Source organism: Podarcis muralis, chromosome 3, assembly GCF_964188315.1.
Source record: "Podarcis muralis chromosome 3, rPodMur119.hap1.1, whole genome shotgun sequence".
NCBI classification, from domain to species: domain Eukaryota; kingdom Metazoa; phylum Chordata; class Lepidosauria; order Squamata; family Lacertidae; genus Podarcis; species Podarcis muralis.
The window spans coordinates 2368055-2392860 of NC_135657.1; the positions used below are offsets into that span (position 1 = coordinate 2368055).

Here is a 24806-nt window from a genome sequence, read left to right on the forward strand (position 1 = left end):
AAGATAATAATTTATGTTTAAATTTCAATTTAGATCAAATCCTGATGGTATAAAATAATAATAATAATAATACCCTTCCTTTCTCCGTCCCCCCCCCCCCTTTCTCAGGAGGCATTGAGCTTGACCTGAACCGCTTCCCACGTGGCGCTAAGACCGCCAAGCAGTGCAGCATGGAGCTGGGGACGGGGGAGATTGAGGTGCCCATGGTCTCTATCTTCAAACAGAAGAGGGTGAAGGGCTGGTGGCCCTTCTTGGCACGAGACGAGAACGACGAAATGGAGATGACGGTAATGGGGCTGCGGGGAGAGGGCTGCCATCTGGGCTTAGAGGGGAGGCCGGGTTGGGTCAGGGAGGGCGGTAAAGGCACCCCCAGATCTGAAGGAGCCCAGGAGAAAGGGGTGGAGCAGCAGGTCAAGAGTCGGTGATAAATCTGGATATGGGGTGGACAAAGGAGCTGGGTGGCTTAGAATTATAGTATTGTAGCGTTGGGACCTCAAGGGTCCTCTAGTCCAACCCAACCAACGTTGCTAATTATTATTATTATTTATACCCCGCTCATCTGGCTGGGTTTCCCCAGCCACTCTGGGCAGCTTCCAACAAAGTATTAAAATACAGTAGTCTGTTAAACATTAAAAGCTTCCCTAAAGAGGGCTGCCTTCAGATGTCTTCTAAAAGTCTGGTAGTTGTTGTTCTCTTTGACATCTGGTGGGAGGGCCTTCCACAGGGCGGGTGCCACTACCGAGAAGGCCCTCTGCCAGGTTCCCTGTAGCTTTGCTTCTTGCAATGAGGGAATCTCCAGAAGGCCCTTGGTGCTGGACCTCAGTGTCCGGGCAGAACGATGGGGGTGGAGACGCTCTTTCAGGTCTACTGGGCCGAGGCTGTTTAGGGCTTTCAAGATCAGCACCAACACTTTGAATTGTGCTCAGAAACGTACTGCGAGCCAATGTAGGTCTTTCAAGACCGGTGTTATGTGGTCTCTGCGGCCGCTCCCAGTCACCAGTCTAGCTGCCGCATTCTGGGTTAGTTGTAGTTTCCGGGTAATGGGGGTGGAGACGCTCTTTCAGGTATACAGGACCGAGTCCATTTAGGGCTTTAATCATAGATCATAGTCATCCTGGCTAGTAGCCATTGATAGCCCTCTCCTCTATGAATCTTCTAAAGCCATCCAAGACGGTGGCCATCACTGCCTCCATGGTTCAGCTATTGTGTTATGTGATGAAGTCCTTACTTTTATCTGTCCTGAGTCTTCCAGCATTCAGCTTCACTGGATGTCCGTGGGTCAAAACTCACCTCTAGCCTCCTTCCCCCCCAACAGGGAAAAGTGGAGGCTGAGCTTCACCTTCTGACGGCTGAGGAAGCCGAGAAAAGTCCGGCCGGGCTGGCTCGTAACGAGCCCGACCCATTGGAGAAACCCAAGTGAGTGGCGAGAGGGGAGGAAGAGGGGTGGTGGGAGAGGAGGTCCCCAAGCAGACACCCACATGGATGGAGGCATAACAGGGGAGGTCCGAGGGCTGCACAGCCGCACAGGGAACAGCAGTGGCCACCGACAGTCTTGGGTGGGACACACTACCCCGTTGATGTGCCTTTCCTGTTCTTTCCCTCCTCCGTTGACTCCGTTCATCTCTCCCTGTCTCTCTTTCCCCTGTGTCCTCGGTCTCTCTCCTCCTCGCCCCACCTCACCCTCCTGCCCCAGCCGCCCAGATACCAGCTTCATTTGGTTCCTGAACCCTCTCAAGTCCATCCGCTACTTTATCTGGCACACGTACCGCTGGCTTCTGCTGAAAATCCTCCTCCTCGTTCTCTTGCTCCTTATGGTCGGACTCTTCTTGTACTCCATGCCCGGCTACATGGTCAAGAAGCTGCTTGGGGCCTGAAAGGGTCTGCCCCTCTTTCCTCAGGGTACCTTCCTTTTTTCCACCCAACGCCCACCCCAGGGGCTGCTTCGGGAAACATGGGCAGGGTGGGGAGGGACAGATAAGAGACGTAGGAGGTAAAGGTAAAGGCAAAGGGACCCCTGACCATTAGGTCCAGTCGTAGCCGACTCTGGGGTTGCAGCGCTCATCTTGCTTTACTGGCCGAGGGAGCCGGCGTACAGCTTTCGGGTCATGTGGCCAGCATGACTAAGCCTCTTCTGGTGAACCAGAGCAGCGAACGGAAACGCCGCTTACGTTCCCACCAGAGCAGTATCTATTTATCTACTTGTACTTTGATGTGCTTTCAAACTGCTAGGTTGGCAGGAGCTGGGACTGAGCAACGGGAGCTCACCCCGTCGCGGGGATTCGAACCGCTGACCTTCTGATTGGCAAGCCCTAGGCTCTGTGGTTTAACCCACAGCACCACCCGTGTCCCAGAAGTAGGAGAGTCCCCCTCAAAAAACCTTTAGAAGGTTGGAGAGGAGGAGGGACAGGTGAGAGGACACCTGGTTTCCCAGTTTAGACTCCTTGCTCCTTAACCCCAGGTGTGTGAGGGGCTGACATACTCGGAGACGCCCTACTCTGTCCAACATGACTGTGCTTGAACGTTGGCCCTGTGGCTGAGCTGCGGTTTCAGCAAAGTATCCTAGGAAATAATGAGCAGAGATGATCAGCCAGAGAGCAGCTGGTGTGCCGGAGGGCAGCCATCTCTGCCCACCCAAACCACTTGACCCGCACGCTCCTTCCCAAGAACTGCATCCCAGAATCCTTGATGACCTCACCTGGGTTGCCAGGCCTTGCAAGGGAGGGAGGGTTTGCTGGTGTTCCCGAGGCAGATGCAAACAGCTGGGGCCCCAATTGTTGACAGCTGTGTATGGTGACCCACCAGTGAGACGAGAGTTGTCCTTGCATTTGCTTCCTGAAACGTTGCTGCCGTCCAGCCCCTGCTTAAGTTGCTGGTGTCATCGGGCCAGCAATGCAAGTGGGAAGGTGGCCAAGTCTTGTGAGGTGGCAGGGTCCGAGGTGTGACCTGAGGAAGCCATCTCCCCACTGCCCTGAGGAAACTGTTGTCCTTGCTAAGCGTGTGTCAGGGACCAGCTGGGCAAAGAGGAGCGGTGGAAGGCGCCAGCTGGGGAATCCCCCAAGGGAATCCCCAGAGGAGGAAGGCTCAGAGCCAGGGGGTTGGTGGTGGGACACTGAGCAGAGCTCAGAGGGGGGAGATTGGGAGGAGGGGCTGGATGCTGATGTGGCAACAGGGTTTAGTGAGCAGGGAGAGTCGGCAACAGGAGCAGTTCAGACTCCGAGGCTGAAGCAGAGGAGTGGGGGTCAAGAGGCTGCTGGAGAATCCAGGAAGTCTCTCTCTCCAGCTGCGACAAACTCCCCTCCTCCCTGAATGAGCAGAATAACGAGGGCAGGCCAGAGGACAGAGGTTTGAGACTGCTGGGGAAACATCTGGTAGAGGAGGAGTCTTAGGGTGGAAGGCAAGGACCTTCAGTCCTGGAAGATGCTCCTTAGGGGAGCGTTGCTGAGTTGCCTGCCGTTTCCTTGAATAAAGAATGAGCTTCACTGTGGATGAAGCCCTGCGTCTTTCGTGCTGACGTGCGTCTGACTCCAGCCCTGGACATTTTCTCCCCCCACCCTCTCTCTCCTCACAGTCGTCCGGATACATCCTTCATCTGGTTCCTGAACCCGCTCAAGTCCATACGGTACCTCATCTGCACCCGCTACAAGTGGCTCATCATCAAGATCGTCTTGGCCCTCCTGCTGATCATCATGGTGGCCCTTTTCCTCTACTCCATGCCCGGCTACATGGTCAAAAAGCTCCTCGGAGCATGAGGAGGAAGCCGCCTACACCCTGGGCCCCCCACTTTCTGAGCCTGCCGTTCTTGGTCATCGCCGGCTCTTGTTTGTGTTTCTTTTTTGTGACTTCCTTGTGTTTCCTCTCGGGAAATATGTGGGTGGGATGGGGGCAGCTGGAGCTCAGAATTTGCTCCGCGGTGTTGGGGAAGGGGGAGAAAGGAGTTTTCTTTAACCCCCCCCCCCAGACATGAGCGCTATATCCTCAGCAATTCTTCTTGGCCTCTCCAGCCTAAGTCTTTGGAGCTGGAGAGCCTCGCAGTCTAAGGACTCCTCTCTCGCACCCGCCTTGCCTCAACTGGAGCATCCTCCACAAATGAACCCATGAGGTGAAGCCACCCAGTCTCTGCTCTGTGTGGATTTGACATGTTCGCCTGTCTCTCCCTCCTTTTCCGTTGTTTTTACTTCTGCAGCAAAACTCCGCACGAGGCTCTGGGAATGCCAGAGCCTTCTCCTCCTCGCGCTAGGTGTGACGTGATCCACTGAGATTCTGGCGCCCCTGGTTGGTGCCCGATGCTGTCGTTTTCTTTATTGAGGCTACCCCCTGGCCCACCACAGATGGGCACAGCTTCCTGCTGGTTCCCAGCCCGGTAGGGAGAATTGAGGCATTTGCCGTGCTGGAGCGATGCCTACCCACATTTTCCGAGGGTGAGCACAAATCAGGAGATTAGTCCGTTCATCAGCTGCAGGTGCTGAGAGAAGATGGGGTATCTCCCCCTGGTGGGAGCAAGCGTAGCGGCCGACGGTGCAATGGTACACGTGTGTCTGCTCAGAAGCAAGTCCCACTGAGCTCTCTGGGGTTTGCTCGCCTGTCAGTGGGCTGAGGATTGCAACATATAAAAGACTGTGCTGCAAATCCACCAATCCCCAAGCCGTGAGTTCCCAATTTAGGCAGTCCGCTTTGCCGGCCCCCTCTGCAGTTTGAGGATAACAATACTGACCTCTTACTGGGCTCTCATGCAGATTTCACCAAGATAAGCTCGAAAAGTACTAGATAAATAGGACCATTATTCATTGGATGATAAGCACAGATAGCTCTCGCTCGGTCCTGGGCTCTTCAAGAATATCCCGTAAGCCTGACACGGATGGTGCTTGGACACACCCAGACACGTGTGTGAGCACAGAGCAATAACGTGGAGATGGAGGAGAGACTCCAGTCTCCAGATTCTCTAGTCCCTCGGCCCTTTAATGGGCTGGCTATGATCTTCAGCCAAGATCCCTAGCCACTTGAACCCTGGTTGGGGCAGGGAGAAGGAAACAGGCTCGACGAACGTTTCTGATGACCGAGTCCAAAGCAGCCTTTCGTGGCTGGTGACTCAACGGGAAGGTAAGGGACAACCTGCTTCCCAGACCAAGACATCCCCATCCCTAGAAACTGAAATATTCACGTCTCCCCTTTCCTTGAGTCAGTGGAGGGTTCCCATAAGCGGTTTTTATTCTGACATAAGGGATAAGCAGCACATTCTTCAGGGTTGAGACGGTATACGGAGAAGGCATGTCCTTTTGAAACAAGGGGTTGTTGAAACCCTTCAAGTAGGGCAATGAGGCTTAAGGATGCAGATTGCTTCTTAAAGTGAATCTGCTGATTGAGACAGGCAAAGCTAGAAAGACCAAAGGGGTGGGTGGACCGGGTGACACGTGGCCAGTACAGCATCACCGTCGCCCAGCATGTTTGGGCACCTCCTTGAGACCCATAGGTTTTTGAAGGGCTTACCGGACCCCTATCCTGGCCCGGTCTCTAATCCATCTTCTGCAAAATCTGCAGGGAGCGCTGACTTAAGAAGCACAGCAGTCACGCAGTGTTGCAACGGGCCCACCGGCTTGACGCAACGCACCGCTGTATCGAGGCATCGCCTCTCTTGCGGGATCCTTTCGGTCCCTCTTCCACGTGACTCTTAGGCTGCCCTTCCTGCTCCTCTCTCTCTCCCCGCACTCGAGAGGCAAGCTGGGAGGGTGGTCTGAAGCTCCTAAAAAGCACATCACTGGCTCCAAATCCCACATCACCAAAAAAACAGCCGCCGGGCAGCCGTGGCCGATTTTTGGGCAAGCCATCAACCCTTAGCATCTACTAGGTACAGATAACGGCTAACGGTGGGCAAGGCTAGCACACCAGGCAGTCACAAGGGAACCGTAGCAGCCATGGGGTTTGTGCAGTGGTGTGGAGTGAGTGAGAGAGCCACAGGGGACCAATGTGTTGGGAAGGGAAGAGGCAGGGGAAGATTTGGGGGTCAGATGGAGGTGGCAGGTGGCCCAGCTCTAGCACAACTCATCTCTAGAGTGGCCTTCGCCAGCCTAGTGCTGGGCAGGGCTGGTGGGAGTTGTAGTTCAGAGCATCTGGAGAGTGCCGGGTCGGCGAAGGCAGCCCTAGAGAAACCAGCACAGGGAAATGCTGCCCTTCTGCCCCTCTCTCCCTCCTGCAGCTCTGGCACACCTGGTGGCTTGTGTGTTTCATGCTGTCTTTCTCGTCCTGATTTCCTGAGGTGTGTGTAAAGGATTGATCCTGTTTCTCTACTGTTGCGGGGAGGGTTCTTTTGCGGGTGGGTGTTCTCTGTGCACTGTTAATACGGGGTCTTTGGGATTTGCTGTACGGATCAGGAGATAAATCTGTAAGTTCTTTAATAAAAACAGATCACCAGAAAGGAACAGAGTCTGGATTGCTTTTTGTGCAGTGATGAAGGAAGGAATGAAAATGTTGGGTTTCTGTTATACCACTGTGCAGTTTTTGGAGTCACAAGATTCTGTTTACATTCCAGACTGTTGGAACTCTCACGGGAGACGGATGTTGATGTTACTGGTTTCCTGTTTCTTTGTCCAGTTGTTCACTGACTCTCACAGAGAGCAGATGCATATTCTTTTCTGTCCTGGGTAGTCAGAAATAAACATAGCGATGTAGCACATATTTTTCTCTCCTTCTGCTGCTTGGATACTCTGCGTAATGGGGGAACGTGCCTGAAGCCTCATCAAAGGCTTAGGTCATTAATTACAATCGGAGGAGGGGAGCCTGACGGATTCCGAAGAACGCAGAGGAGATCTATTTCAGCTCGGTCGAACGGAACCTCCAACATTTTTGGTTATGGGCGCCAGACCGGAATGCAGCTTATCTTCTGTGCGTGTCAAGAAGATTGGTGAGAGCTGCTGGTAAACAGCCTCAGTCTACATTAAAGACAGCTCGGTCGAACGGAACCTCCGACAGAAAATACCTACAAACTAGTGGCTTATATAAACCTAGCCAGTGAGTGCCTGGTGTTTCAGAGAACCCCAAAAGTATTACGGAATGGAGCTACAGGAGAAACAGGAGGTCTAGATCAGGGTTCCCCTTTTCCTTCATGATGCCTAGTTCCCTGGGTCCTGAGACCTCAGCCTGCCCGCTACCCACCTGGCAGCAGCTGGTGATTTCACTACACTGAGCATCCTAGGAACAGAAAACTTTTACGAGAATTGTCAGGTTAAGACTTGCAGATCTGCTCATGCACCCAGGAAGCATGGGGATTTGTAGTGCCTCAACATTCACCTACCACTTGGCCTCTGTGCACCCACATCCGTCCTGCCCACATCCCCCTGTCTTCATTGCAGGGCCTCTCTTGCAGTTTGCCACCATCTTCATGATCTGGTCCCATTTATACCCTTGAGGGCACCTGGTTTGGGTGGCACTTGCCACAAGCAACCCTCCGGGAAGAACAAGGAACCTCCAATTACAGTGGTACCTTGGGTTAAGAACTTAATTCGTTCTGGAGGTCTGCTCTTAACCTGAAACTGTTTTTAACCTGAAGTACCACTTTAGCTAATGGGCTGCTGCCGCACCGCCGGAGCACGATTTCTGTTCTCATCCTGAAGCAAAGTTCTTAACCCGAGGTACTATTTCTGGGTTAGCGGAGTCTGTAACCTGAAGCGTTTGTAACCTGAAGCGTCTGCAACCCGAGGTACCACTGTACTTGGCCTCACAGGTGCTCTCTCTGACCTCTGACCCCGCTTATTTTGTCTGGGCTGCTTCCAGGGTCCTACAACCCCCATTCATCAAATTATTTTGGCTCTGGGTTCCAACCTCCTCTTGCCTCAAGAGGAACTGGAGGTCCACCTTTAAGCACATTGAACAGTTTGAAAACAGAAACGGATCCCACCCCGCTCCCCATTCATTCTTCGCCTCAAGCAACAGCAGCAAATATAAGACGGGAGAAACAGAACAGCCACAACAATTAGCCATTTATTTGCCTCTTCTCCCTGACACTTAGAAACCTCTGCGTTCAGAGTAACATCTTCTCCCGAGGGGTAACAAACCCGAAAGTTAACATTTTGGGAGGGTCAGTGGTGAGTTTTGCTGGTTCTGAAACACATTAGATGGGGATTTTTCAGGACACTCAAAGGTCCTGATCTCAACACATGTCAAAAGTGTTTGCAAGCCTTTCCTGGGATGCCCCAGTTGCTGGGGAAGAGCTGTGTGGCTTGTACTTCGCCAGGGGCTACTCACCAAGGTGTGACCCAAACCAGGGCTCAAGGGCAGCTGAGGGAACAACAGGCCAAGCCTTCTTTCCCCCGCCAACACTCCTTTGAGGAGTTAAGCAAGGCTCCCTGGGATGCCTTGAGGAAGATGCTGGGGCAGCAACTGCACCAGGACGTCAGGAGTTCATCTGCAGGTGCAGCAAGTGGGTCGGAGGGATCAGCAGCTCTGCATTCACCTGCGGAAAGGGAAGCAAAGACCATCAATAGCGCCCACTCCTGCCCAGCCAGGGTGGGTGATGCTTAAAAGTTAAAATTCCTGCATTGCAGGGTGGTGGAATAGATGACCCTTGGGGTCCTTTCCATCTCAACATCTATGACTCTCTCTTTTTTAAAATATATTTTTTATTCGATTTACAGGTAGGTAGCCGTGTTGGTCTGCCATAGTCAAAACAAAATAAAAGAAAATTCTTCCAGTAGCACCTTAGAGACCAACTAAGTTTGTTCTTGGTATGAGCTTTCGTGTGCATGCACACATCTTCAGATACACACCCCAGGCAGAGAAGGAACCTTGTGGAACTGAGTTCCACCCACAGCAGCAGCAGCAGCGCCTCTCCTGCCAGAGCGGACCCTTTGCCCCAACAATGCCCTCCTCCCCTCGGTCCCGCAGCCCGTTGCTCACCGGGGACTGGAGATACTGCCGTAGCAGCATCCTGAGCTCTGCATTCTGCTGGCTCAGCCCGTCCGTCTCAGCGATCAGCTTTGCTCTCTGGTCCAGGATATGGCTGCACAGAAGACGAAGAAGAAGAGTTTGGATTTGATATCCCGCTTTCTCACTACCCGAAGGAGTCTCAAAGCGGCTAACATTCTCCTTTCCCTTCCTTCCCCACAACAAACACTCTGTGAGGTGAGTGAGGCTGAGAGACTTCAGAGAAGTGTGACTGGCCCAAGGTCACCCAGCAGCTGCATGTGGAGGAGCGGAGATGCGAACCCGGTTCCCCAGATTACGAGTCCACCGCTCTTAACCACTACACCACGCTGGCTCTCAGGTGGGGGAGGGAGAGGGGAAACTGTTACCACGAAAACCAGGCAAGGAAGAGGCATGTTCTCCCCACCAGGGGTCACCCGTGGCACAGGCTAGACGGGCGAGGAGCACTCCTGGCGTCAGGGAAAGGGCCTCCGCAGGGCAGGGCACCTAGCTCAAATGTGCTCCACCTTCTCTTCAATGGCCTCCACCTCAACGACCCCCCTCCCTGGGGAGACGTGCAGGGACTTAACAGGACCTACCCAGCCCCGCCCCTGCCTTACTGGTATTTGTGTAAGCCAGAGACCAGGGCGTCCCACAGCTTCAGATTCCCGTCCGGGATGGCGTGGGCGAGAGCGTCCCAATACTCCGAGTCCTTAGAGTCGTCCCGTTCTTCGCGCGCTTTCTTCACCAGGGGGTATTTATCCCTGGAGGTGGGAAGGAGGGAGAGTCAATGGCTGGGAAGCGGGAAACGGAACCAGACATGCTCCTTCCGCCCACCCACAACACTTGCGGCGCACTCAAATACCACCCCTACTTTTAAAATGTGGATTTTGGGGTGTGTGTTACTGGGCTGTTATTTTTATTATATATTTTGTGGTTTTATATTTTGATTCTGTTCTGTGAAACAGGCGGTGTATAAATTCTAATTCTAATAATAATAATAATTTGTGCCACCCCCTCCATCTAAAGCAACCACCCACAAGAGGAAAAAGGATGAGTCCCATGAACAGGCTATTGGTGTTTCACAACTTTGACCTGTTGCAGGACCTTAGCAGAGCATACAGAGAGTTCCAGAAAGCAATCAGTTGCAGGTAGGATGGATGAAGCAGGAACAAAATGCTGCTACTAGTAACTTGGTTACTTAGAGGTGTTTATTATTTACAGCAGACTCTACAAGTTACTAGGGACGTGGGTGGCGCTGTGGGTTAAACCACAGAGCCTAGGACTTGCCGATCAGAAGGTCAGCGGTTCGGTCCTAGCTCCTGCCAACCTAGCAGTTTGAAAGCATGAAGTGCAAGTAGATAAATAGGTACCACCCCGGCGGGAAGGTAAACGGCGTTTCCGTGCGCTGCTCTGGTTCACCAGAAGCAGCTTAGTCCTTCTGGCCCCATGACCCGAAAGCTGTACGCCGGCTCCCTCAGCCAACAAAGCGAGATGAGCTCCGCAACCCCAGAGTCGGCCACGACTGGACCTAATAGTCAGGGGTCCCTTTACCTACAAGTTACTATATACAAGAACAGATACGGATCTTAACTGGCTCTCTCTTAACAAACTCCAAACGACTCTCAGAACACCACACTGACCAACAAACTATCCAGTAAGTAAGGTCATAAGTCATCATGCCTGTGTAAGATCTCAACCAATGTTAGAGCGTTTATCCAAGATCTCATATGTCTAGGCAGAATAACTCCTCTCTGCTCAGTCGTCTTGGCTTTCGGCCAACGCTTAATTGCTTTGTGTGAAGCTGCACAGAATGGCACATAGTCAAAAATCCCAACATGGGTAGATGTCAGATTGTTTTTGTATGCCACAACTGCAGCAAGAATTTTGTTAGGCAAAAATTGGAAACCACAAGAAATACCAACAGTGGAGGAATGGCAGATGAAGATGATGGACTTTTTGGAGCTGGCTGGCCTGACTGGAAGAATCCGCGAACAGAAAGAGGAGGAGCATCAAGAAGAATGGAAGAAATCCAAGGATTATTTAGCTAGATATTCTAAGATAATATAATTAGAGTTACTTGTAAGTACCGAACTGGCCTAGGAGTAAAATATGTTGAATTGTATAACATTATGGATTGAAATTAAGAAAAGAAAGAAAGATGTTAATTGAATAAGTTAATTTTATTGGAAAGTGGAATTGGAAAACTGCTACAATGAGTTCTATGGAAACTCAGCTAGCGGGGATTCGAGGAAGTCACTTAACAGTGACAATTAAATTGGGATTTTAACAGGATATATGTTTGTTTGTTTTTCTTGTATTGTTTTTCTTTTATGTTTGTTATAAATTTGGATTAATTAAAAAAATTGGAAAAAAAGAAAAATCCCAACATGGGCTGCCATTCCCCTCTCCCGTGAGAGTGCTGGGCTGATCAGGAGCTCAGCTCATGCCTTGCTTGGGAAGGAAGTGTGGCCAGGGAGGGGGCCAATAAGCCCGTTGCGAGAGGTGAACGCCATTTGAGCAATAACTGCATGGTCAAAAATAAAGAAATAACAAGAAGCTGCAGGTCCCCGGTGTCCGCCTGTCCCCTCCTGATCTGGACTGGGATTAGGGTGTGGGAGAGAGGGAGTTCTTCCAGGGTTTGGGGCAAGTTTTTTCTTTTGCATGCAAACTCAGCGCTTCATCGCTGAATCGCAGCACTTCCCTCAACCCAGAAACTCATGTGGAGGGAAGCCATCGCACAGAATCGTAGAGCTAGAAGCAATCACAAGGGTGATCTGGTCCAACCCCCTACAATGCAAGAATCTTTTCCCCAACACTGGACTCGAACCCGCAACCCTGAGCTTAAAAGTCTCGTGCTCCACGGACTGAGTTGCCCTCTGTCCATCTCTTCCGGGCTGCCGCTGTTCCCTGTTGAATCCTGACAAGAGAGAAGTACTGTTTTTGGGGGACAGGAGGCGGGCAGGTGTGGAGGACTCCCTGGTCCTGAATGGGGCAACTGTGCCCCTGAAGGACCAGGTGTGCAGCCTGGGAGTCATTTTGGACTCACAGCTGTCCATGGAGGTGCAGGTCCATTCTGTGTCCAGGACAGCTGTTTATCAGCTACATCTGGTACGCAGGATGAGACCCTACCTGCCCGCAGACTGTCTCGCCAGAGTGGTGCATGCTCTGGTTATCACCCGCTTGGACTACAGCAACGCGCTCTATCACCCTTTGAAGGTGACCCGGAAACTACAACTAATCCAGAATGCATCGGCTAGACTGGGGACTGGGAGCGGCCACCAAGACCATATAACACTGGTCCTGAGAGATCTGCATTGGCTCCCAGTACGTTTCTGAGCACAATTCAAAGTGTTGGTGTTGACCTTTAAAGCCCTAAACGGCCTTGGTCCAGTATACCTGAAGCAGCATCTCCACCTCCTTCGTTCTGCCCAGACACTGAGGTCCAGTGCCGAGGGCCTTCTGGCGGTTCCCTCACTGCGAGAAGCCAAGTTACAGGGGGCCAGGCAGAGGGCCTTCTCGGTGGTGGCGCCCGCCCTGTGGAATGCCCTCCCAGCAGATGTCAAAGAGAAAAATAACTACCAAACTTTTAGAAGACATCTGAAGTCAGCCCTGTTTAGGGAAGCTTTTAATGTTTAATAGGTTATTGTATTTTAATATTCCGTTCGAAGCTGCCCAGAGTGGCTGGGGAAACCCAGCCAGATGGGCGGGGTACAAATAAATTATTATTATTATTATTATTATTATTATTATTATTATTATTATTATTATTATTATTATTTCTTAGAGCAGCCCCACACATCCTTCCTCCCCACAGCATCCCAAACCAGCCCTAGCCTCTTCCTCCTCTTCCGCAGGCAGACACACCTTGGCTCCTGGAATTCCTGGACGAAAGCCTTAAGGGCTTTAAGGATGTCGTTGGGGTGCATGTACAAAGCAGAGAGAATCGAAGACGTGCTTGGGGGGGCTTTGTCCTCGTCTGGCGGGGCCAAAGAGCCCTCCCTCTCCCTCTCGCCCTCCTCCTCCGCCTCGACCTCTGAAGGTTCTTCTTTGGGGCCTAGCTCCGCGAGGAACTCTTCCAACTCCTACGAGGCAAGGGGACACAGAAGGAGACGGTTTATCCGGGTCCCCCGGGATTCTGACGCAGCCCAGTGGAGCTGAGACTTATGGGGGAAAAGCAGCACAAAATGCCACTTAGTGAAGAAGTGGAAGAGAGAAATTTAAGAGAGGTATTCTTGTATGCAACTGCAGTGGCTCAAATACTTGTGGCCAAGGGATGGAAAGATCAGGAGGCTCCAAAAATAACAGATTGGCAAATCAAATTGCCGGAATTGGTGGAGATGGCTCGATTGACTAGCAAACTCAGAGGTAACTCAAAGCAAAAATTTGCGGGAAAATGGGATGGTTGCAGAAGATGTGTTCAAAAATACAATAATAGTTTTGACTCTGTGCTAGCATTCGAGTGACAAAGGAAGTAAAAGGAGGTGGATAACAATTAAGGATTCATTATGTTTTATTATGTCTGAGCTAGCCCCATCGCAACGTTCCAGCCCCACCCCAGCCTTACCGGATTAGCAGCCACCTGCTGAGCCTTGAAGCCCCTGAAGAACTGCACCAGGTGATACACGTCGTCTTCGCTGACGATGGACAGAGCCTGCGGAGAGGAAGGGAAAGCTAGCAGGTGACCGGTTAGCCTCCAGTGCCAGGATTAGCGTGTGATGCTCCTCCCAGGTGAGGTTGTAGAAGAGCTCAGGCAGGCCCTTCCACCGTGGGAGAAATGGCTGCCTCCTGTGTTCATTTGAACTTTTGGGAAAATCTCACATTGTGGGATTTTTAAAAAAAAAATGCAAAAAGAGAAATGCAAAGATTGTTATCAAATACAGTGGTGCCCCGCAAGACGAATGCCTCGCAAGACGGAAAACCCGCTAGACGAAAGGGTTTTCCGTTTTGGAGGTGCTTCGCAAAACGAATTTCCTATGGGCTTGCTTCGCAAGACGAAAATATCTTGCGAGTTCCTGCAGGTTTTTTTCCCTCCCCCCCCCTTTTCCTAAGCCGCTTATCAGCTGATCCGCTAAGCTGCTAAGCCGCTTAACAGCTGATCTGCTAATCCACTAAGCCGCTAAACAGCTGATCGCTAAGCCGCTTATCAGCTGATCCGCTAAGCCGCTAAACAGCTGATCCGCTAATCCGCTAATAGCGCTAATCCGCTAATAGCCGTGCTTCGCAAGACGAAAAAACCGCAAGACGAAGAGACTCGCGGAATGGATTCTTTTCGTCTTGCGAGACACCACTGTATATTTTTTTATCCAAGCTAAAATGTCAGTCTAGGCCAGCAGTTCTCAACCTGTGGGTCCCCAGATGTTGTTGGACTACAACTCTCATCATCCCTAGCTAACAGGACCAGTGGTCAGGGATGATGGGAGTTGTAGTCCTGAAACATCTGGAGGGCCGAGTTTGCCTATGCCTGAAATAAACAAACTTCGACAGAGGATTCCACCCCCCCCCCCCCAAATAAATTGATGTGTGAAAATGCGGAACTTCAGATTGCAAAAGAGAGAGAGAAGGAACCCAAAACGGGCAGATGGGCCCATAACCTTACCGTGAAGATGGAATCCAGCCTCATGAGGGTCCGGTCGTGCTTTTCCAGGGGCTGGAGGAGACCTCGCAGTTTGCTCTCGATCAGGAAGCCCTGGCAAAAGAGAGGGGGGCAAAGGATTCCTCACGGCTCAGAGCCGAAGGTCAGCATATTCACAATCGCAGGGGATGAACTGGGGCGAACGCAGAGGCGCAAAGGCGGCGGTGGGCGGATTCCCTGGGGCCATGGCTGGCAGCATGAGAGAAAAGCTTCCTGGCGTCAGGAGCGGGGCCTGCGATTGGCTCCGCAGAGAAGCGCGGAACGGGCGCCGGGTGGGTGGAGGCAACCAAGGCTCCAGCAACGAGCGCCGCGAACGTGATGGCAGACCACGTTTTCCATGCTGTTAAAAGTTGGTGAGTTTTTGTTTGAAATCTTATTTGCCAAAAATTAAAACCACATGTACCTTAAAGTGTGTTGGCTTTCTTATCGCTAATTTTTTTTTTTTGAAAAGGATGAAAAATTGCGGAAGATGTGGCCATGTGTTTAACATTTGGTTGACTAGGCCAGGAATATTACTTACACCCGAGGAGTACATATATATAGCTCAATGAGGATAAAATTGGGTGGAAACCATGTTTTTTAAAGAAATAGTGGCCTATGAGCAATAGCGGCTTTCTCACAAGCATACGTCTTTTTTAAGAGTAGAATAGGAAGATGGAGACGTTTTAATTATAATTATAATTAAATAGATTTTTAAATACATTATTGAACTATCAAAAATGGTATAATACGTTTTAGAATGAATAATGCATTTATTGTAAAATGTATTTAAAATTATAATACATTATATAAAAAAATATGTTATATACTTATTTATAAGACTTCATGGTAAAAAAAAGCAGGGGGCACATTATCTACCGTATTTTTCGCTCTATAGGACGTACACGACCATAGGACGCACCTTGTTTTAGAGGGGGAGAACAAGAAAAAAAAAATCTCTCCCTCTCTGCTCAGCGCCCCTTCAGCGAAGCGGCAGGAGAAAAGGAGCCCCTTCCATTTCTTCTCCTGCTTCGCTGAAGGGGCGCTGCGCAGCTCTCCCTCTCTGCTGAAGCCAGGAGAGTCTTGCTCTCCCGGCTTCCGCAAAAGGAACCCGAAGCCTTTGGAGCGCAGGGCAAGTTCCCGCTGCGCTCCAAAGGCTTCAGGCAGCTATCCCTGAAGCCTGTAGAGCGAGAGGGCTTGGTGCGCACCGACTCCTCTTGCTCTCCAGGCTTCAGCGAAAGCAACGCGTAGCCTCCGGAGCACGGAGGGAGCGCTCCCTCTGCGCTTCGGAGGCTTTGCGTTGCTATCGCTGAAGCCAAGGAGCCTGCATTCGCTCCATAGGACGCACACACATTTCCCCTTAATTTTTGGAGGGGAAAAAGTGCGTCCTATAGAGCGAAAAATACGGTACCTGGCCCAGGCCTATTCCTGGCTCTGCAAGGCCCTGCTGGCAGGCCAGGGCAAGTCTAGCCACCATGGCATCCCACTTGCTCGCCTGCCCGCCTGCCCCCCACCCCACTCACCGACTCATCGCACAGGAGCTCCAGGATGTGCTTGACCGTCTTGGTGGAGATGGACCAAAGCGCCTTGACCTCTGGCTCTGCGCCTTCAGGCCCCTGGCGGTCCTCGTCTGGGGCGCTTTCCTTCTCATCTCGGAAGCCGCCCTCCAACGTGAGAGACTTGCTGGCTGAAGGGAAGAACGATGCCCGGAAGCGGAGATAAAGAGAGGTGCAAACCGAATGGCAAGCCAAGTTGATGGACTGTGCCGAAATGGCAAAACTAACTGGGAAGCTCAGAAATCAAGAAGACAATGACTTTAACAAGCAGTGAGGGGAATTTATTTATCCCCGCGACGGAGTGAGCTCCCATTGCTCGGTCCCTGCTCCTGCCAACCTAGCAGTTCGAAAGCACGTCAAAGTGCAAGTAGATAAATAGGTACCGCTCCGGTGGGAAGGTAAACGGTGTTTCCGTGCGCTGCTCTGGTTCGCCAGAAGCAGCTTAGTCCTGCTGGCCACATGACCCGGAAGCTGTACGCCAGTTCCTCGGCCAATAAAGCGAGATGAGCGCCGCAACCCCAGAGTCGGCCACGACTGGACCTAATGGTCAGGGGTCCCTTTACCTTTATGCCCAGGTTCCCAAGCAGCAAAGGAGAGGGGGTGGGATGGGGGTGAGCGACAGCCTTGCTTACTCTCTGGCGCGATCACCTCCCTGGCCAGTTCGCTGGCTGACTTCATCTTCTTGCTGTGCACGATGGGACCCACATTGTGCAGGAACCAGCTGTCTGGCTCGATCCACTGTAACCCCAGTTGCTGGGCGTGGATGACGCGGTCGGCGCTGAAGGCCTTGCGGATCAGGCCCTTGGCCTCCTCCTCGTTCATCAGCCACACATCCAGGAAGTGCTCAGCGTCCACGATGGCAAAGTGCCTGCGTTGAAGGTGAAAGGTGGAGCATGAGGCAATAATAATAATAATAATAATAATAATAATAATAATAATAATAATAATAATAATAAATTATTTATACCCCGCCCTCCCCAGCCAAGACCGGGTTCGAGGCGGCTAACACCAGATATAAAACAATTGATTGAAATACAACTTAAAAAACAAGATTAAAATACAACATTAAAATGCAACCTCATTTCAGCAGAAACCTTTTTGGGGATGAAAACATCAAGTCTTCACCAAGGCTAACTATCCAGACTGGTCCTACGTGGGCCAGAAAAAGCCAGGGAAGTCCCCAAATAGGAGTTCCATCACAGAAGGAGAAAGGAAAAAAGGAAAGAGGGGAAGGGGATCAAGTTGATTCTAAACCTCAGGTTTGGAAGCTCTAGCCCCATCTTGGACCAAATGATTCCTGCATTGCAGGGGGTTGGACTAGATGACCCCCACGGTCCCTTCCAACTCTACCATTCTTGTTAGAGGACATTCGGCACAGAAACATGTGTGTATACCTTTAAGAAGTTTCTGGGATTAATTGGCTGCAGGTGACCATTGCTATAAAGGAAAAAAGCTGAGTTTTGTTGCTTGCCTGCAGGAATAACATCCACCAGAGTTTGTGTTTATTTGCTTAGTAATAAAGTCTTCGTTTTAGTTTGGGTTTTTACACCTATGTCTCCTGGAATCACTCTGTCCTCTGCCACCGGCTGGAAATCCCCCTCCAACAGGTTATGGGCCCAGTCCCCAGTCCTGAGTGGGCAGAGACAGAGCGTGAAAAGAACCCAGAGACTGGAAGCAACTCAGCGTTTCTCAAGCAGCTGGCTGTGTGAAGGCATCGGCAGGGAGTGTCTGTTTGGGACCAGGAGCCGAACATTTCTTCAAGCCACGTGTGAGTAAGAACTGAGTGGAAAGCTGAAAGCTGGGTGGCGCCATGGCTGGACTTGGAGCTGGAGCTCAAGGGGGAGCTTCCTATTTTCCAGTAGAGAAACTGGGAGAGTCCAATTATATGTCATGGAGTTTACAGATGCAGGCGTTTTTAAAGAAAGAACAATGTTGGACTGTTATTGTTAACCCTCCTGTAAAAGAGGAGGATGAAGAAGTAGATGAAGCAGACCAAAGGCTGGAGGACAAAGCCTATGCCAATTTAATTTTGAGTTTAGAGAAGTCTCAGTTATCTCATGTGCGAGACCTTGAAACAGCAAGTGAGATTTGGCAAGCACTGAGAGCAATACATATTAGAGACACTGCTGGCAGCAAAATTACTCTAATGAGAGCTCTGTACCGAGCCAGACTAAGTGAGGGTGAATGTGTTTCAACACACCTTCAAAGAATGTGTGATTTATTTTCACAGTTAAATGAACTTGGGGAACATTTTTCTGAACAGAGAAAGGTTTATATTGTGCTGTCTTCACTTCCTGAGTCATGGGACAATTTAGTGATGACTCTGGAAGCAATCCCAGAAAGCCAATTAACAATGCATTTCTTAACTGGGCGTTTGCTTGATGAGGAGGAAAGACGCCATGAGAGGAAGGCTACAACCCCTCACCGTAACTCCAGAAATGGGAGGCAGTCCAGTAAAAGATATGCAACTGATGAGGAGCGGCATCCTAAAGAGGTTGTAGACCACAGAGAGGAAGCAGTGTTCACAGTTAGAAGATGCTATCGTTGTGGGTCAACCAAGCATTTAGTACGACAGTGCACTGTGTCTGTGGGAGAAAATACAAGACAAGGGCGGCCTGCGTTTGCTGGGAAGCGAGGAGACAGGAAGAGTCGAGTCCAGTATGTTTCTGCAGCAGTTCGAGGCACCAGTCACGACGTTGGACAAGACTGGATTTTAGACTCAGCAGCGACAAACATTTTTGTCAAGTCTGCGCAAACCCTTGTAGAAAAGCAGCCTTGTAAATCTGTAATTGTAGTACTAGCTGATGGAACAGTGCATGAGTCAGCTGGAAAGGGTAGTGTGAATATCAACTGTTTAAGTACCAAGTTTACCAATGTTTTATGTGTACCAAGTTTAGAAAATAATTTGCTTTCAGTTACAAGTCTTGTTAAGCAGGGATTTAAAGTAACCTTTTCTGGTTCAGGCTGTAGAATAGAGAAAGCTGGAAAAGTGGTTACAGCGTCACTACAAAATGGTTTGTTTGTTTTGAAAGACCAGCTAGTAAGTGAGTCTGGGGCATGTGTTAAAGCCTGTAATAGAGCCTTGCATGATGAGTGCCAGCATCTGTGGCATCGTCGTTTGGGGCATGCCAATTTCCGCAGTATTGCAAAAATGCCAGAATTAAGCAAGGGAATTAAAATGAAAAAATGTTCAGTTTTTCTAGACTGCAATACCTGCAAGGAGTCTAAAAGTAAGCGAGGGTCTTATCCTGAAAGTACTAGAATTAGCAAGAGGCCATTTGCTTTAGTACATTCAGACCTTTGTGGGCCATTTGCAGAGTCTGAAGGAGGAGCAAAGTTTTTTTTGGTTCTTGTGGATGATTATAGCCGGTATACTTGGGTATATTTGTTAAAACACAAAAGTGAAACTGGTCAACTGATTAAGAATTGGGTCAACTATATAGAAAGGCAGTTTCCTTACAAAGTTACCCAGTTGCAAAGTGACCGTGGAGGCGAGTTCATGTCTGAAGCCCTCCAAGTTTGGTTGAAAAAGCGTGGTATTAGTCACCGTAAATCGTGTCCTTTTTCGCCTGAAGAAAATTCAGTTGCAGAAGGCAAGATAAGATCTTTACAAACAATGCTAGATTCAATGCTATGTGATTCTGGCCTATCCAGGAAGTATTGGGGAGAAGGAATTCTGTGTGCTAACTACATACAGAACAGATTGTTTCATTCTACCATAAACAACACCCCTCATTTTTTGCTTTATGGAAAAAAACCCTTTTTGGACCATGTTAAAACTTTTGGTTGCTGGGCTTGGGTTCACATCCCAAAAGGACAGAGAAGGAAAGGAGAGCCCAAGGCAAAGAAACTTAGGTTTGTTGGCTATCAAACTTGGTCAAAGGGGTATCGTTTTGCACTAGGGCGTGGCAGAGTTGTAATATCAAGACATGCAGAGTTTTGTGAGCAAGATGGTTGGGTTCGTTTACATGGAAATTCAGAAGTTGTGTTATCTTCTGATGATGCAGATAAATTTGTGAAATCTGAGGAAGAAAAGCCACAAATTAAAGAAGGTTCTGAAAGTGACAGTGATGAGGATTCAGGGGATGAGGATCCCAGTACACAATCTCCTAAAGCTGAACCAATTTCTCCTGAGCAGGATAAATCAGAAGGGGAAGATAGTTCAGAGGGGGAGAGTGTTCAAGTTAGAAGGTCACAAAGAAGCAATAAGGGGGTACCTCCAGAAAGGTTTACTATACAAGAAGCTAAAACTGTTGATGTGAAAAAGGAACCTCGTGATTATGAGGAAGTTTTAAAGTTACCACACCAGGAAATAGTAAGGTGGAAAAATGCAATGAAAGCAGAAATGAAATCTTTAGCAGAACACAATGTCTTTACCATTGAGCCATTGCCTGAAGGAAAAAAGGCAGTGGGCTGTAGATGGGTGTATAAAATAAAACACTTGGCAGATGGTGATGTTAAGTACAAAGCCAGACTGGTAGCACAAGGCTTTACTCAAAGAAAAGGTGAAAGCTTTGATGAAACCTTTTCTCCTACTGCAAGGAGTGAAAGTGTACGTTTATTGCTAGCTCTTGCAGCACAACGTGGGTTTAAGGTAAACCATTTTGATATTGAAACAGCTTATCTTAACGCAAATCTGCAAGAAGAAATTTTTATGAATCAAGCGCCAGGTTTTGAGGCAGGAGAACAGAATTCTGTATATAGGCTGAACAAAGCAATTTATGGGCTCAAACAGTCAGCTAGAAATTGGAGCGAGTGTCTTGATAATGCTTTAAAAAATCTTGGCTTTAAAAGAAGCTTAGCTGATAACTGCTTGTACACTAAAGGAAAGGGTGATAAACAAGAATTGTGTTTGTGTTATGTTGATGATTTGCTTTACTCTACAAAAAGTGACAAGCAAGTGGAAAAATTTGCAGAACAACTAAGAAAGGAATTTAAAGTAAGAGATTTGGGGCCAGTAAAAAATTATCTCGGTTTAGAAATTCAAAGAACAAACGATGGAAGTTTTTTGTTGAGTCAAAAAGACAAAATAATGGAGTTACTTGAAAGAAACAATATGCAAAACTGCAAGGGAGTAAAAACCCCAATGGAAATAGGTTTTTTCAAAAATGAAGGAGAATGCACAGAACCTGTAAATCCTGAAATGTACCATTCAATAATTGGAAGTTTATTATACATTTCATTGTGGAGCAGACCAGATTTGAGTTATGCAGTTGGAATACTAAGCAGACTAGTAAGCTGTCCTACAGAAAATGCCTGGAAAGGTTTAAAACGCATTTTCCGGTATCTAAAGCAAACACTTGATTATTGTTTAAGATTACCATCTTCAGGGTCCACAAAATTGCAGTGTTACGTTGACAGCGATTGGGCCAACCTGCCTGATAAAAAATCAATTTCTGGAATGGTATTTCAATTTGGAGATTCTTTAATAGGTTGGAAATCCAAAAAACAAAGTATAGTGGCCACATCATCAACTGAGGCCGAATACTGTGCATTGTCGGAGTTATGTAATGATATAAAATTTTATGTTCAGATCCTCAAGGATATAAACGTACAGTGTAATTATCCTATTCAAGTTATGGAAGATAATCAAGCCGTAATAACTTTGTCTGGATCTGACCTGTTTAGAAACAAATCAAAGCATTTGGAAATTAAATATCAAAATGTAGCTGAAAATGTAAAACAGAACCAGATAATGCTGAAGTATTGTGAAAGTACACAAAATGTGGCGGATGTATTTACAAAAGCGTTAACCTTTGAAAAACATGCACGACTGGTAGCAAAGTTGGGAGTTGCTGTGTGTGATATGTAAATATGTTCTGTTCTGTTTAAAATACTATTGTTTCTGTTTGAATGAGAGGGGGTGTTAGAGGACATTCGGCACAGAAACATGTGTGTATACCTTTAAGAAGTTTCTGGGATTAATTGGCTGCAGGTGACAGTTGCTATAAAGGAAAAAAGCTGAGTTTTGTTGCTTGCCTGCAGGAATAACATCCACCAGAGTTTGTGTTTATTTGCTTAGTAATAAAGTCTTCGTTTTAGTTTGGGTTTTTACACCTATGTCTCCTGGAGTCACTCTGTCCTCTGCCACCGGCTGGAAATCCCCCTCCAACAATTCTATGATTTCCAAACTGGATCTGAGCTCAGCCCTGCGTACTAGCATGCAGAATCATAGAATGGAAGAGTTATAACGGACCTCTAAGGGTCATCTAGTCCAACCCCCTGCAATGCAGGAATCTCAGCTGAAGCATCCATGGCAGATGGCCATCCAACCTCTGCTTAAAAATGGCCCGAGGAAGGAGAGTTTCCAACCTCCCAGGGGAGACTGTTTTGCTGTCGGACAGCTCTTACTGCTCCTTTTGATGTTTCATCAAAATAATAATAATACACACCAATGCTTTCTTACGTATCATCCAGACATAGACTAGAGCAGTGGTTAGCAAACTTTTTCAAGAGGGGGCCGGTCCACTGTCCCTCAGACCTTGTGGGGGGCTGCACAATATTTTTTGGGGGGGAAATGAACAAATTCCTATGCCCCACAAATAACCCAGAGATGCATTTTAAATAAAAGGACACATTCTACTCATGTAAGAACACTCTGATTCCCAGACCGTCTGCGGGCCGGATTTAGATGGCAATTGGGGCGGATCCAGCCCCTGGGCCTTAGTTTGCCTACCCATGGACTAGAGCACATCAGAGCCAGGCCAAAGCATCAAAGCATGAAGGAAGTTTCCTTTCTGGCTCCTGATGTGCTGATCAGTCAGCGAAGCCCGGAGCCATCTCAAGCAAGGTGGGAGCTCCTGGAAGTGATGTGAAATCCACTTCTTAAATCCCCACTCCCTCGTCAAGTCCAAGGGGTGGCCTTGGGCAGATCATTCTCCCTTTATCCATCTTTAACCAACATCTGTGATGGTAGAGCACCTGCCTCGCATGTGGGAGGTCCCTGCTCAATCTCCAGCAGCATCTTAAGGAAGGACTGGGAGAGACACCCTGTCTGAAACCATGCGGAGCTGTTGCCAGTGAAGACCAGGGGTGGGGAATGTGGATATTTCACCCCTCCCATTGAAAGAATCTCATGGTGTTTCAGAAAGGAGGGGGCGGAATCTACTCATTGCTTCTTTTTGCCCGACTCTGTGGGAGTCTGAGCGTTATCTGTGTAGAGATAAGATGACTGCATAACGATCTGTAACACTCATGCAGTCCAGTAGCTTCCATTAATCTTTAGTTTACAGTGGTACCTCGGGTTAAGAACTTAATTCATTCCGGAGTTCCGTTCTTAACCTGAAACTGTTCTTAACCTGAAGCACCACTTTAGCTAATGGGGCCACAATTTCTGTTCTCATCCTGAAGCAAAGTTCTTAACCCGAGGTACTGTTTCTGGGATAGCGGAGTCTGTAACCTGAAGCGTATATAACCCGAGGTACCACTGTATGCTATATGGTAATTTATGGACCTAATAGGCGTGCTCTGGTCCATGGGGTTACGAAGAGTCAGACATGACTACACGACTAAACAACAACAACAACTATAGGTATCTAAAGCTATTTGCGCATGTTGCCCTGCAACCAGTCCATGCAAAATGTCGGCACCCTATACAGTGGTACCTCGGGTTAAGTACTTAATTCGTTCCAGAGGTCCGTTCTTAACCTGAAACTGTTCTTAACCTGAAGCACCACTTTAGCTAATGGGGCCTCCTGCTGTCGCTGCGCCGCCACTGCACGATTTCTGTTCTCATCCTGAATCAAAGTTCTTAACCCGAGGTACTATTTCTGGGTTAGCGGAGTCTGTAACCTGAAGTGTATGTAACCTGAAGCGTCTGTAACCCGAGGTACCACTGTATAGTTTATTTTAGTTTGCAGTAGCTGCAACAGAATAAAGAAGTTGAGCTTCAGAGCTGTCGTTCGTGTGATTGATACTCTGCTGTGCTCCGCTGACTATGGTGCTGAGTTTGGTGCTCACAGCTCAAAGTTATGACTCCATTGCACTTAGACCTCTTTTCCTGAGTGGAAGGTCTCTGGAAGTGCTTCCCAGCTCACCTGGCCCAATCGGGGCACCAGGGCTGAGCCCAGTCGTTGGCACTGACTCAAAGGCAAAGCTGACAGGGAACACTTTCAGCTCCCCAGGCCAGATCCTGATCAGGCCAAATCTGGCAGGGAGGCAGTTTCCTGTGCCCCAGTTTTGTCAGCCTCTCAGAGCTGGGATCGTTTTTGTCTGCACCTGGGCTGAGCAGGAAGGACTCGAAACAGAACCCGCCCATTCCCCCAAGCTGTTTTGAGCCTCGGCCCTTCTTCTGACTCGCGCACGGTCCAGCTGAACCCTGGTTCGGACTGTTGCAGCCAAGGGGCAACAGTCTTTGCCGGCACACGAGCTCTGCTGCCCCAGTGCAGCCCTACCTCATGGTCCTCTGCAGGTCCTTGTACTGCTGCACAATCCGTTTGTAGTCAGCCGTCAGAGCCATGTTCTCCTCGCGGTACTGCTTGATCTGCCTGGCAAACTTGAGGCGCAGGTTGTTCAGGATATCGTGCAACCTGGAGGCGGGGGGAAGAGGCGGAGCTCAGCTTACGAAAAGGAAGAGCGGACCCAGTGACCCACCGAGACCTGAGGGTGGTAAGGGCCCCAGCAGAAGAGAAGGGGCACACAGTATTTTTCGCTCCATAAGACGCACTTTTTTCTTCCGAAAAAGTATGGGGAAATGTCTGTGCGTCTTACTGAGCGAATGCGTGGTCCCTGGAGCCGAATTGCCC

The 24806-nt window shown here is 49.1% G+C and overlaps 2 protein-coding genes and 1 long non-coding RNA gene across 3 annotated transcripts in view; 2 read left to right on the top strand and 1 right to left on the bottom strand.

Moving 5' to 3' along the window:
* Nucleotides 1-6361, top strand: part of OTOF (otoferlin) — a 185210-nt gene extending 178849 nt beyond the window's left edge. The window contains exons 44-46 of the mRNA XM_077925364.1: nucleotides 109-287; nucleotides 1316-1416; nucleotides 3569-6361. Coding sequence (XP_077781490.1) covers nucleotides 109-287; nucleotides 1316-1416; nucleotides 3569-3749 — 461 coding nt within the window. The 3' untranslated portion in view covers nucleotides 3750-6361. The remainder of the gene's footprint in view (nucleotides 1-108; nucleotides 288-1315; nucleotides 1417-3568) is intronic.
* Nucleotides 6362-7953: 1592 nt separating this feature from the next.
* Nucleotides 7954-24806, bottom strand: part of DRC1 (dynein regulatory complex subunit 1) — a 34621-nt gene continuing 17768 nt past the window's right edge. Inside the window, exons 9-17 of the mRNA XM_028721777.2 lie at nucleotides 24456-24590; nucleotides 16695-16930; nucleotides 16030-16193; nucleotides 14492-14581; nucleotides 13460-13546; nucleotides 12760-12977; nucleotides 9513-9656; nucleotides 8887-8989; nucleotides 7954-8443 (exon numbers count right to left, since the gene is read on the bottom strand). Of these exons, the coding sequence (XP_028577610.2) occupies nucleotides 8384-8443; nucleotides 8887-8989; nucleotides 9513-9656; nucleotides 12760-12977; nucleotides 13460-13546; nucleotides 14492-14581; nucleotides 16030-16193; nucleotides 16695-16930; nucleotides 24456-24590 (1237 nt within the window). The 3' untranslated portion in view covers nucleotides 7954-8383. The remainder of the gene's footprint in view (nucleotides 8444-8886; nucleotides 8990-9512; nucleotides 9657-12759; nucleotides 12978-13459; nucleotides 13547-14491; nucleotides 14582-16029; nucleotides 16194-16694; nucleotides 16931-24455; nucleotides 24591-24806) is intronic.
* LOC144327180 (uncharacterized) lies at nucleotides 17423-22116 on the top strand. The gene is made up of 2 exons (XR_013392081.1): nucleotides 17423-21997; nucleotides 22048-22116. It is a non-coding gene; the product is annotated as an uncharacterized LOC144327180 (long non-coding RNA).